The sequence below is a fragment of the Poecile atricapillus genome, chromosome 2 (genome assembly GCF_030490865.1).
Source record: "Poecile atricapillus isolate bPoeAtr1 chromosome 2, bPoeAtr1.hap1, whole genome shotgun sequence".
Taxonomy (NCBI): Eukaryota; Metazoa; Chordata; class Aves; order Passeriformes; family Paridae; genus Poecile; species Poecile atricapillus.
The window spans coordinates 4,225,169-4,239,035 of NC_081250.1; the positions used below are offsets into that span (position 1 = coordinate 4,225,169).

The 13,867-nt window shown below is 49.4% G+C and overlaps 1 protein-coding gene and 1 long non-coding RNA gene across 2 annotated transcripts in view; one reads left to right on the plus strand and one right to left on the minus strand.

Moving 5' to 3' along the window:
• The window catches only part of GARS1 (glycyl-tRNA synthetase 1), a 23,778-nt gene extending 16,114 nt beyond the window's left edge, over positions 1–7,664 (minus strand). Inside the window, exons 1-4 of the mRNA XM_058832191.1 lie at positions 7,451–7,664; positions 4,331–4,432; positions 1,735–1,837; positions 558–699 (exon numbers count right to left, since the gene is read on the minus strand). Of these exons, the coding sequence (XP_058688174.1) occupies positions 558–699; positions 1,735–1,837; positions 4,331–4,432; positions 7,451–7,588 (485 nt within the window). The 5' untranslated portion in view covers positions 7,589–7,664. The remainder of the gene's footprint in view (positions 1–557; positions 700–1,734; positions 1,838–4,330; positions 4,433–7,450) is intronic.
• On the plus strand, positions 5,583–13,018 carry LOC131575991 (uncharacterized). The gene is made up of 4 exons (XR_009276896.1): positions 5,583–7,131; positions 9,347–9,542; positions 12,583–12,724; positions 12,811–13,018. It is a non-coding gene; the product is annotated as an uncharacterized LOC131575991 (long non-coding RNA).
• Positions 13,019–13,867: the final 849 nt, after the last annotated feature.

Genomic DNA, 13,867 nt, shown 5'->3' on the forward strand with positions numbered 1-13,867 from the left:
AATTGCAGGCTCACTCCTGCTTCAGATTACAGAGTTCACGTTAAGCAGCATCACTCCTCAGAAAATATGATCTGTGGGAAGCATCAATACATCTAAATCTTAAAATCTGTCACAAAGAGGACACTTAATGCATTCAGAACTGCATTGTGATCAAAACTAGACACAGCTGCAGTAGTGAGGAGTAACCACTAATTCAGGTGGAAATATTCCCAGTATTTTACATCTCAGCTGCATGAAAGCTTCTGCCCTTCTTGTCTTCTTGATCTTTTAGAAGAAGGAATAATGACAATTTCTTACCTAATGGGACTGCTAGGAGGCTTTGAACTCTCAAATGTGAGTGCCACTGCTTTCCCTGACTTACGAAACAACAGCTTTTCACACTGACCTGTGCACTGGTACCTAATTATGGTATGAAATTAGGTGACCCAGACTCAAGATCCCTGTGGATAATTTCACAGAACACTGTAAAAAGCACCTATGACCAGAAATTAAATGCTGCAGGTTAAAAAAACAGAAACAAACAAACAAAAAAAAACCCCAAACAACCCCATATTTACTTAAGAACTGGCTCAGGCGTGAGCATGGTGCAGTCAATCTCCAGGATTTGCTCTTCCTGGATAAAGTGATGTCTCCATGCTTGGATGATGTTGTTCTTCAAAGCACACCCAACAGGCCCAAAGTCATACAGACCACTGACTCCTGAGAAGAGGAAAAGGTAAAAAAGAAGTGTGAGATTGTACAAAGCTGCACTGTTTGGAGGAGATGTCTTCCCTTCTCAACATTTCCATCAGTTGGTTTCCTTTTATGAGCATGAAGCACAGTTCAGCTGCAGAGTACTGAGGCATCAGTTAGTGACAGAATCTAAAACAGATAAACTCCTGCAACAAACAACCCTAAAAACCACATTCCCTCCACCAATGGACACAATGGACTCTGTTTTGTGGAAAGTTTTGTGGGAACAATCTATGTGAAGGAGGAGTCTGAATACAGAAGTGATCATGCACCACCTGAAGCAGTGCTATTGTCAGTAATAGATAACACATATCTGCAAATCACCAACGTAGCTGCAAAGATTAACAAAAAGCCAATAAAACAACTCAAAGTACTTAATTTAGCATCTAAGGTGAAAGAGCAGTAATGATAGAGGCACTGTGCTGCTCATATCAGCCATCTGAAGAGGTTTAACCACCACATTTATTCACCTGTGCCATAAAGTTAATTGGAAAAGTTCACTGAGGAAACAGGTTCTGAAGTTCACAGTGAGTTTAAGCACTGTTGGTCCCCCTGTGGGCCATTCACTTAAGAGCTGGACTCCATGATCCTTGTGGGTCCCTTCCAGCTCAGAATATTCTGTGATTAATTTGCCAAGAGAAGCTCAGGTAGAGATGAATGGTTATAAATAATAAATAAGCTGATGATCTCCTTAAGCCCCAAACACCCTATCCTCAGCAAAGAAGCCATCTTCTACCAATGTAATGCTCAGGACATGCATCCTGGAGGCCACAGCTCCATTCAGAGAGCACAAGACAAAAACTGAGCCCCATTCCAACCCAAACACTTCAAGAAGGGAGAATTCTTGAAAGGCTTACAGACTCCAGGAAAGTTTAAAGCAAACTTTTAAAAAATGATCTTGGATGCCACATCAATATAACATTGCTAGAGTACAGCACTTCACCCAGCAAGAAAGACCAGAATATTAAAGGGATTGAAATCTACATTTCTTCACACCCATACCTCCATAAATAGAAAAGGCTTGGTCATAGAAAAACCTCCTTTTGAGAGTGTCTTCCATCTTAACTCTGTCCACGATGTCATCTTTGGGCTGTAAGGCCAGCTCCTGTAAGTCAGGCAAAACAAAAGCAGTTAATAGCTCCTGATTCTGGCAGGAGGAGAAATCCTCTTCACCCACCAGAGTCAAAAGTCTGCAAAGACCACTTTGAAGAAGAGGTATCCTGTCAACATCCTTATGTTCCAAAGAAGAATCTTCCCACTGAGATTCAAGTGCTCGATTATGAACATCCTTGTCTGAATCCAGCATTTCACACACTTGAGATGGACTCATGACCTAACTTTCCCTGAGCAAGTTATCCTCAGCTTTCCTCACAATCCCTGTAAAAAAATGCCAATTTCCAAAGCAGTTCTGACCTTCTTCCCTCTCCTGACTATGAAAAGAGCTTCAAGTGAGCATCTCAGACTGCACATATCTAATTCTTGGCATATATAAACCTTTCAGTAAGGTGTTCCTCACATGAAAGAATTTTGACTGTGAAGATTACAAGCACCATCATCCTCATGCTCTGCCAAAGGAATAATTTTAGGTACTTGTGCAAGGAAAATCTATTTGTAAAATTTAGGTCTGCACTCAGAAAACTCAGGAGTGCCTTAATGCCCTGACAAGATACTGTGAAAATGTTTAAGAGCAGGTTCACTATTTTATCTGAAAACCTGTAATTTTTGCAATGTAATCCATTAGTGAGGTCAACAGACTTCAAAGATTTTCTTCAAAGAAGCTGCTTTGATATTTAAGGCAGAGTTAAATCCAGAAGTTCAATAAATTCAGATCCTCCTAAGTGTCTCAGACTATCAATTTGAAAAGCCTTTGGGTAACAAGAAGTATTGTGTCTCCATTAATTTCAAACTTCCCCTTTTCTATCATCAACAAATAAACGTGGTCTAATTTTAAAAGCACTGTACTCTGTGTACTCAACTACTCCACCCTGCTCAAAGCTTCAAATTCAGAGATGCTCTGACATCTTCAAGCAGGAACGACAGGGCCTGAAAACCACCACTGCTGCCTTCCCCAAAAGGTGGAAGGGATTCTGATCCTTGCTGGGAACAGCACCAGGACAGAAACACTCCCAGTACTGGAGTGCTGCGCTCCCAAGGGCAGATGCTGTGTTCACAAGGTCACCCTTGCACTGACAGCCCACACAAATTGTGTAAGTGCTAAGAAACCTCCCCACTGCATCCTACAGGCACCCTCCAACACAGAAGTGGGGCTCACAGGGATATCAGAACTCCAAACCTGCCTGGTGACACCCTCAGGGACACCAGGACCCCTCACCTGCCTGGTGACACCCACAGGGACTCCAGGACCCCTCACCTGCCTGGTGACACCCACAGGGACACCAGGACCCCTCACCTGCCTGGTGACACCCACAGGCACACCAGGACCCCTCACCTGCCTGGTGACACCCACAGGGACATCAGGACCCCTCACCTGCCTGGTGACACCCACAGGGACTCCAGGACCCCTCACCTGCCTGGTGACATCCCCCCAAGCTTCTGAGGGTTGGCACACAAAACTTGGAAAACATCCAGACAATATTTCCCCCAGGATGACCTAGCTATCAATGCAGGTTTCATGCAATGGTTTCAAAGCCCAGTCCCTATGCTGAATACTCAGTAAAAATGACATTTTCTTGGGTTCAGTGTATGTAAACAGGCAGCCACAAGGCCAGACCTGGCAGAGAGCAGCACCTGTTCATCCCACGTGACTCTGTAGGACAAACAGGGTCAATGGGTTTCAGTTCAGGTGAACTCACATTCTCACAGTCAGGCAGCTGTAAGAAGTGTGTATTTACTCATTAATTTGTTTATTTTTAAGTGTACCACCCAGGCACAACTACAATTATGTTTACATGAAATAGAAATCAGAAAGAACCTGGGTGAATCTGCACAACTGATTGTTTTTAAGCTTCAAGAGTTTCTTTTTGTTGTTTCAGTCTGGGAAGGGGAGGGAAGCTCACAGGATAAGAAAGCATATTTTACTTCTTTATTGATCTAAAGACAGCAAACTTCAAATTCCATCATTTAATTTGCACAAAGACTTTTCAGAGTATGGCTGCATTTAAAAGGGAACACAATTTCACCTCTAAGGCTGAGGAGAAGTGCAGGTCATTTGAAACATTTACAAAAACTTTGTTACTGTAGCAAAATGGGTGATTTCTAAATAGACTCATTTTATAACAGTTCAGGGAATTTCAATGCACAAAGTATCTGAAAATTCACCACAGTTACCAGCATGTGCTCTCACAGCACACAAAAAATCTATACAGCAAACAAAGATTAGTGAATATACACTCAATTTCAGCTTCGATTACTGAGCAGCCTGAATGTATTTGCTTCCACACTGGTTTAATGCTAACAGAAATTAGTGTAACAGGTAAAGAATGAAATTGCCACTAGTTGGAAACCTGTAAAAACTACTTCCAAAGTGATTCAGTCTAGGACTATCTAAACCAAACCTGCAATAAAGAATTAATTAAGAAGAGATTTCAAGGCTTTTCAGACAAAACTGTGGAACTCAGAATTTAATTTCCAGACTCACCTTTGCTTCTAGGACCCTCTTCCGAGCTTTGAGCTCTGCTACTGCTCTGTCTATGTCAACCTGGGGAGCCTTCTCTTCCTTCAGCTTCCTCACCAACTCTCCCTAGGGGGAAAAGAACATTATAGATTCATTCTTTGCCACAGATAAGACCTCTCATTCTTCCAGCTCCCCTGACAATCCAAAAGGAGATTTTTGTCCAGCCTGCACACAGGTCTCCAGAGGCTGTGAGTGAGAAACACGCTTTAAGAGTTTGCAGAGTAGACTTCATTAGGGAAATTCAACCACCCCACACAACTGTTAAATCACAGAGCTGCTATTCAATATCCATGTGTAATTGTATTCCTCTGTGTACATCACATTTCCACAAATTCCTGGTTTCTGTCTTTGAGGATGCACTTATTATATTTGCAGCCCAATATCTAAGCACAGAACACATTGCATTTTGAGTAAAAATTGTTATTATTTTTAAAACCACTTCAGTAACTCTGAGATAGAAAAAAGTCAACAGCAACAACAAAAAAATGCCCTATAAAAAAAAAACCCAAAGCCAAATATTTCACAGCAGCAAAACCCTGCAGTGGGCTCACAGGAGGTCTTGACCTGAGTCAAACCAGCACCACCTTGTTACAATTCCACAAAGGTCTCTCTGCCCTGTGGGGACAATTCTCCCCTTTCAGCCCAGGGAAGTGCTCAATCCCAACACACCCAAAAAGGTTCTTTTATGAACATGATCCTCAGCTGTCAAGCCCAGCTTGCTCCTGGAGATAAGTTAACTAAAAGTCTTCCTTTGAGTCCACTCTTCTTCACCAAAACCAGGATCTAGCTTGAATTGCTGAGAAGGACAAAGGTGCTGGGAGGAAAAAAGAGATGCCAAAGCCACCCCAAGTGGGATATTCTAAAAATGGGATGCTCCAAGTTCAGCATTTTTCTTGTACCTTGCATATCTTGAGGGAAAAAGGAAAAAAAAAAAAAAGGAAAAGGCCCCCATAATCCACAGAGAATACAACATTTCCACAATACCAACTTTTCTCCCTAGATTCTGAACTTTTCTGATATAAACATCACAGGTAACTGAGAAAGCAAAGAGAAGAGACTACACAGATTGCCATTCAGTAATCAGATTAGAAAAGATAAAAGTGCTCCAGAGACTGAGGGGTTCAAAGGCTCATTTTATTAATAAAAGGAAGTCTCCAAGGACTGCATTAAAACACACACAAGGAGAAGAAGGAAAAATAAGAATCCTGTCAGGATTAACCCCATCAGCTACAAAAGAACAGAACAAATCTGCTGTTTCCTTCCTGTTAACTACTTAAACCAAAACCTGAAAGTTTCACTCTGGGGCTGAGGACTGCAATTGCCATTCCTGGGAAACGTGGCAGAGGGAGGGATCTGAGCTGGTGTTTTTTTCTTTTAAAGTAGAAATCCAAATTGCCTTTGTTGAGCCAGGGGGGTCGGCAGTGGAAAAACATCAAGGCAGCAGCAAAGCAGCTCCTGCTGACTCAACAGAGCCCTCACCCTGCTCACTGCTGAGCATCCAAAAGCAGCACACAGCAACTCTTTGTCTTGACCTATAAGTAAGAGTGCTCAGACATACGCAAGGAGAAGGAAAAAAAAAAAAACCCAAAAACAACCCAAACACAACTGAAACAAATAATTACGCCTGCTGACAGGACTCAATCTAATTACAGCTCCAATCTCGAGCCCTGCCCAAGAGGAGGAGTGCACAGCAGCACTCGATGTGGCAAATTTTGCTGCAGCTTTGTCCCACAGACCAGCAGAGCAGGGAGGGATCCACCCCTGGATCACGGCAGCTTATTGCATCAGGCACTGCTGCAGGAAGATAGGCTGCTCCCTCTCCATAGGCTGAGTCCCTTAGGTTTAATTAAACCACTTCTCCTGGAGCTGCCAGACACAGACTCCTGCATCCAGAGGCATCAACCACCCCGATCTTTGTTATCCCCTCCCTTTCCTCCTGTGAGAATATCTCTGGGAATTACTACAGCCAGTTGTACAACACAATATGTGTGGCCCCAGCTGGACAATTTTTTTTTCCCTTGGTGCCCCACATCCCAGTTTAAACCCCTGAAAAGAAGGGGTGCGTTGGTACTCACAGGCAAATGACAGCACCCAGGATTTTAAACTAAATAAATTGGCTGGTTCTAGAGATCATTGCTTTATTTACAAGCAGCTCTCTTGCCAAGGCATTATGCTGTACAGTGATTCATAATAAAAACTCACTGAAGTGCTGGCATAATTAGAGGGCCATAAATCCACTCATTTAATGGGGAAACACACGCACAAATCTGCGAATACAAGGGACACACGCATAGCTAAGGAGAATAATATGGATTCAGCCACTTAAAGGAGGCACATGGGGGACACACAGGTCTGGCAGGTGGTGAAGAGAGGAAAAGGAACTGCGCAAGATCCATTACCGTACACAGCCGGAGTGCCAAGGTTTATTTAGGAAACGAAGAGACAACCAAACCCTTCTCAGGTACGAGGGGTTATAGAGGTAAAAGGAGGGAGATGGGATGAGAATGCGATGCAGCCCCAGCCAAAAGGACACATCACCCACCTAGATTAATGAGAATGATGAAATGGAAAATACGCAAAGGAATTACCATCCCTTACTGCATCAGGCAAATATGCAACTCCAGAGAATGTCATTTACCTCCGAAACTCAGCTCGGAGGGGACATCACCGAGTGACCCCGAAGGGACGAGGGACACGAGGAGGGGCCCTAGGGCAGGGCACGGGGAGCCAGCCCGGGCGCAGCCAGCCCGGGAGGGGACACCCAGGTAGGCTGACGCACAGACCCAGCCCTGCCAGGCAGCTCCGGAGGGCAAAGAGCCAAGGGGGGAAACCCGCACGCGATAGCTGTGCCCGAGGGGCCGCCCCGCACCCGCTGGGCAGGAACCCCGGGGACACCCACGGGGACAGCCGGGGGCCGCTCCGAGCCGGGAGCCGGAGCCGCCGCAGCGCCCGTGGGGATGCGCCAGGACCCCTCCGCAGGGCGGGCAACCCCCGAGGGGTCCCGGGGGCACCTCCCACAGCCCGCCCGACCCCCGGGCGACACCCCCGAGCCCCTCCGGCGGGGCGCGGGCCGGGGCGCGTTACCTGCTGCCGCACCGCGTTCCGGAGCGGCGCCAGCAGCGCCTCGGCCTGCGGGCCGTCCATGGCGGGGGGGGCGGCGGAGCGGAGCGGGCGGGCGAGGCGGCGCAGCAGGGCGGGCAGGACGCTACGGGGAAGCGGCATGAGGAGGAGGAGGAGCGGGCGGAGCGGCGCCCGCCCCCCGCATGATGAAATCGCGGCCGGGGTAAAGCGCGGCGCGGGTGAAGCGCGGCACTTTCCGCACTGCCCGCAGATTCGGCACGGGGCGCGCGCGCGCGGCCGGCAGGGGGCGCGCACCGCGCACGCGCAGCGCCGCCGGTGCGCGCTCCCGCGGCCCCCGTGAGGGGAGCGCTGCGCCCCCGCGCGGCCGGAGCGGGGAGAGGCGGCACCTGCCACCCCCACACCCCTCCCGGGGACACCGGACACCACCGAAGACACCCCCGGGCAGCCCCTCCGGACCACACAAGAGTTTGTGTATGCTGGGAAGTGCCACATCCTCCCGAGTTGTGCGTGGGGCAGGGTGACGCCTGCCCGGTTCCTTCAGGTGACGTGTCACCCCAAAAGTGTGGCTGGCCTTGGGGTTGGGGGGCACCCCACGGTCCTTGAGCACACCCCCAGCCCCACAGCAGGGTTCGTGTGTGGTGGGAGTACTGCACCTCCCGTGGGGTGCGTGGGGTAGGGTGGTACCTGCTCCCCTTTAGGTGACACCTGACACCCCCAGAAGTGTCGCTGTCCAGGGGTGGGGGACACCCCATTGTCCCTGAGCATCCCCAGGCCCACACCAGCACCACCCACACCCTCTGTGCTCAGTGTTCCCTCGTCCCAGAGCCACAGCCCCATAGGTGTCCCGGCCTTGGGGCAGGGACTCGCAGGAGCGAAGGCGATGGCAGGGGGCTGGGGGCAGCGTGTTGTTTTTCCAGTCAGCTGCAGTACTTGAGCTCCAAAGGCTTTGTAGCTTTTGGGCTCGGCACTGTTTTGCTTTGCGCTGATCCACGGCCGTGCCTCGCTGCCCCGGGGCTGTGCAGGGTGGGTTTAGGGCCACGGGCAGGAGGCCAAGTCCTGCTTTCCCCAGTGTGGGGGGTCTTCCCTGGGAGCCAGGCCAAGCAAGCCCAGGTCAGGCAGAGGAGCCGTGACGAGCATGGTGCCGCAAGAGAACTCCCCATCCTCAAGAATTAAACCCTCTCTGGAAGAGAATCCAAACACCAGTTACATAAAACAAAATTTAAGGCAAATTTAAAAAAAAAGCAGTAATAATAATAATGCATTTCCCACACACGCTTTCCCCACTGCCCTCCTCCTCCTCACCCTCTCTCCTTCTCCCCCTCCCACTCTCGGAGCCGGGAGCATCGGCACTGATGCAATGTTGGCGTAATTGGAGTATTCAGGCTGCTATTTTGTACCTGTCTGTTTATTTGAGAGACAGCCTCAACCTCCTAATGAACGCGTCTGAATATTTATCTGCTGCTCCTGAATGGTGCATTTGTGTTTCAAATGCTTAACTGTTATTTTTATTTAGCTGCAAATTGCTGTTTTTATTTCGCTGGCGTACCTGCTTGGAAATTGCTGTAGCATGAGGTTAATGCCGAGCTGTTTTCTATTTCTGATTTTTTTTTTTTTTAATTAATCCTCTGCTGATAAAAGTGTAAGGACTGGCTCTGCAGTCCCCTTCTAGCTTGTCATGGAGTTAAGATGTGAAGATTGTGGAATCAGCCTTGGAAGGAACTGGCTCATGTGGAGGAATGAGGAATCCCAGTCAGCTGGGATGGTAGAGGGAACATGGTCAGAACCCTGGGAGATGGGAAACACTAGTGACCAGAGGCAGCTCTGTTCTCCTATGCTACACTTGAAGGTACCCATACCACATAGCAGCATTTCTCAAAAATCTCTTTTTCCTCCTCCTAGAAGGCTTCCTCCCCTCCTCAGTGGCAGAGGCTTGGTCCCCAGGGCAGGACTGCAGGATGGAGATGGGCCAGACTGGTGTCTTGAGCCTTTTCCCCTGGATGAAATCCTGCCTTGCACAGGGTGCTGACCCCTGCAACGCCTCTCCTTGGAAAAAAAAAAACATGCCTGGGACCAGTTCCAGCACTGTCACCAGCTGGTAAGGGGCAACCTCAACACAAGGGCCAAAAAGATCCCCTCCCTGCCCCATTCCCAACTAACTGTGGATGCAGCACTTCACACAAAGGACTTCAAGAAGCATCTGGCTGAGAACACCTATGGAGCAAGACCTGTCCTTGTGAACAAATCCTTCACAATGTGTTTGTCTGCCCATGCTCTGGGCTAGCACAAGGTTTGGGTTCTACAGTCAACTTGAACTTCTAAAGTTGTGTTGGGTTTGGATTTTTTTAGATAAAAGAACAAAGCGATAAAAGAAGAGGAAAAAAGGGAAGGAAAACGAGGGTGAACACGTTTTTGGAGCAAGGTTAGAGGCCGGTGAGTGGGGAGAGCACAAGGAATGGCCCTTTTGTCATGGTGCTGGTGAAGATGGAGAGTGTTGATTTGGAATCCTTGGATTCCTGCTGGATACTTGTTAAGTTGTGCAGGATGGCAGGAAAATCAGGCAGGGTTTTGCACCCAGCCATAGCTGACACAAGAGACCATGAGCAAACTGGATTCCCAGAACTGGGTCACATCTGGGGTTGGTTGAACCTCATCTCCAAGCTGATTTCAGGGGGAAGGGCTTTGTGCATCCAATGGAGGGCCTGTGGGCACAAACCCACAGTGTGCCTGTGCTATCTTCCCTGTGCTCTTGGGTCTTGGGGTGCTGCCAGACTGTTCTGACCCACTCCATCAGAGATGATCTCTGTGTCTGGTCTGGTTTGCCAAGAGGACCCATTGCTGGCATCATCTTTGACACCCCTTGGGTGCTCCTGGGCACAACATCACCCTGGCTGACATCTCACAACTACCCAGGGCCCAGCTTTCCCTCTCCTTTTAAATCTGATTCCAGCTCTGCACCTCTTTGCTCCTGATAAGCATCATGGTGGGGGCTGGTTAAACATGTCCATGTTAGTTTTCTGCTCTGTACCCCTCAAAAGGACCCCAAGGGGCAGGATGGGATCTAGGAAGTGCATTAGTCCATCCCCTTCTGGGGTGGCCTTTGAAAAGCCATCTCCATTTCCTTCCCTGGGTATGAAATGGGACTGTTACCCCCAAAGTAGAGGGGAGCTCCCAGCACAACAGGGGAGATTTGCTGCATGATGGAATTTACAGGAAGACACAAAGGAATGGGGGGTTCAGGCCTCGCCCCCCCTCCCCCCCTTTCAGGTTGCAAACTTCAGGATGCAGAAACAGAGAGGTGTCAGCATCCCTGAAAGATCTGTGGTGTTAAAGACATGCGAGAAGGAAGAGAAGAAACGCGGCTGTGTCCCTCCCGCCGTTCTCCGTGGGGACCAGCAGCAGTGGGGGAGCAACGAGACCACAAAATGGGAGGCAGGAGGGAGCCTGCAGTCAATGTGAAGGGATGGAGGGGAGGGGAGAGCCCTGCTCCTGCCACAGGGTATTTCTTTTAATGGAGGGAAAGGAGGATAAACCCTTCGCAGAGGCATAAGGAGAGGAGAAGGTGCAGGAAGGGGAGGGGGAGAGAGCCACAGGCAGAAGTCCATGGCTGCTGGGTCGGCGCGGCTCCTCAGCTCGCAAACATTCACGCTCCACCGCATTTACGTCTCGGCGGATTTTCCCGGCAGATGCTCCAGCCCCGCTGGCAGAATCCCCTCGGAACCCCCCAAACCCGAAGGCGATTCCCCCGCATGCAGAGGGATGGCGGGGGGTGTCGGAGGGGTCTGGGCTGTGTTCGGGGGGTTCTCTCGGCCGGGGCAGGGAGGACACCGGGTCCCGGTACCACTAGATGGCAGCGGCCCCGCTGCGATCCCGCTGCCGCTGCCGCCGCATCCCGGCCCCGGCGCGGGGCCTCCCGGCTCCCCGGCATCCCCGCTGCGCCCTGCGAGCAGCGCCCGGGACAGGCTTTCCGTGCCGGCATCCCTTGGAAAAACGAGGGGCACCCGAGCCAGAGGCTCTTTCGCAATGCGGGGCGACGGCGGGGACAGTCCTCAGAGGCTCCGACGCCTGCCCGAGACACAATCCTCCCTTTCCCTTCCCTCCTACCCGCGCTTTTGGTTTCCTTCTGTTTTTCTTTCCTTTTTCGTTTTCCCCTGTCCCTCTCCAAAGGGCTGCCTGCTTTTCCCTAGCTCATTTCAAGCGTCAAGGGTTGCAAAATCAGACAGATGCGCCCTCCGAACGCAGGCTGAGCTGCAGCAATGTGCACACACGGTCCAAGCTGATTTCCCTGCACTGGGGGATTTTTAGGCTGGCAGTAAACTAAGCAGGGCCTGAGGCAGTCTAATAAATAGCTTTACCTGACTTTCCTCTACAGGGCTGCATTTTTTCAGCCTTTGAAATAGTGTGGCTGCATGCAGCCTGCTCCTAGGGCACAGGCCCCAGCTCCTGCCTTCCCCCAAGGAAAAATGGTGAGAGAAATACCCACTCCTCATCCAAACCCATGGCACAGAGCATGCAGATAACCACGGGATAAATCCCTAGGCCCTGTTGTCATCTCTGGGGGGTCAAGTTGGCTGCAACAGCCACCACTGCTCCTTTTGATGCGTCCCTCCTCCTATGAGCCATTCCAAGGGTGGTGCTGCTCTGTCCCTGGACTACCTGCAGGGAAGGATGTTCTGAGGGTCTATCTGCATGTGGAATTTCCATCTGCTTTACTGTCATTGCCCCTGTGCTGGATACAAAGAAATGGAATATTTGGTGTGCGTGTGTGGGAGACACTCTGGATGTTACTGAAACTCACCCCCTCCTGGGACAGGGTTTTTTTTAGACTGAAATAGGAAACACAAACCTCACCCTGAGCTTCCTCTAGGGTTTGGTTCTTCCTAGAGGTTTCTCCTTACTGGAAATTTCTTTCCTGCACCTCTGGCCTGTATCCAGCCAAATTATTAAGCACAAGTTTAGCTTCAAACCAACATTGCCACAGTGTCTTCTTGGGTGGGTTGGATTGTCTTGTTCCTCCTCACCTTGGGAAAGCTTGTGCCTCTCCATGCTCCTGCTGTGATATGATGGCAGTAAGAAGCAGGTGTATCAACTTGATTTTCTTGTGCACCAACCACAAAACTGATCCTGTTTGTGTGCAGGAAGAGAGTTATCAAATCTGTGAGGGCATGGGAATGCTGCATGTGAAGATTTGGGATCCCCAAGCATGAGCACCTGCAGCCCTGATGTCTACAGCTCAGCCCATCCTCATCCTCTCTGCTCTTCTCACCAGGGGACGGTCAGGTAATGCTTAAATTGCCAGTAGTGCCAGTGAATATTTGATACTGGCTGAAATGGCCAAGCAAAATCACAGCTGCTGTCACCAACAGGGACTCACAGATTTACTTCCATATCACTGACAAGCCACAACACCTGTTCTCCAGAGACTGGGACCACCAAAAAGTCTGATCTGTTTGGTCACACCCTCCCAACAGCTCGGACCCTGATGATCTCCCAGGTCTGGGTGTGCAAGAGCTCTGATGGAAATTCATTATGATTTCCTGACCCTTCCCCTGCCATGAATTTAAATTTCCCAAACCCTAATGCAAGGAATTGAAGCGCATATTGATTAAGGGCTTTTTATGGATGCCTGGCAGAGCATATTAAAAATTATTTAAAACTTGCATTCCAGTATTAATGACTCTTGTCTCCAGCACTTTGCAGCAATTCAGTCTTGACTTTTAATTGAAAATCTTTAGTTAAGACAAATTCTTACAGCCGGAGAAGATTAAGTGGTCCTCCTCCAGGTATGTGCCATGGAGGGGCGTTCAACCTCAAGGTTCCCAAGTGGCTGTGAAATTCTAAAGAGGACTCTCTGTCCTTAGAGTGGGTGGGTGTGGGTTGTTCTCTGAGGAGCCAGGTCTTTGGGCTTCCTCTCTAGGTGCTGCAGAATGGGTGTTTCACTGCTCCAGCACTCAAAGCAATGACATGGGAAAGATTAATAACCTCCTTCAAAAGGGCAATCACTGCAGCCACCTGCAGAAAAATGTGGCACCTCAGGGCTGGTGCTGCTCTTACATCCCATTTCCAACAACACTGGTGAATATCCACGAGCCAAACAAATCTGAGCCGATTATTGCTGCCACCAGGTCAAACACCTCATGCCGCCTCAGTCATGTTTTCTGCTGCCTCTGCATTTGATCCCAGGGGACTTCTTCCCAGCCATGAAGCTCGGGTCTGAAAGTGCACCTTAGCTTGAAGGCACCCCCAGACAGGATATGGAATTTTGTAGAAGGAACAGCAAGAGATGTCACCTTGGGACTGTCAGCACCTTGGTGGAGACAGCATTTAATTTAATATTTGTTGGCTCTATGGTAGCTGACAAAGGATCCAGGAGTCTGCATTGTGGTTTGGTGTAGGAAACCAAGACCTTGCATGTTATAGAGC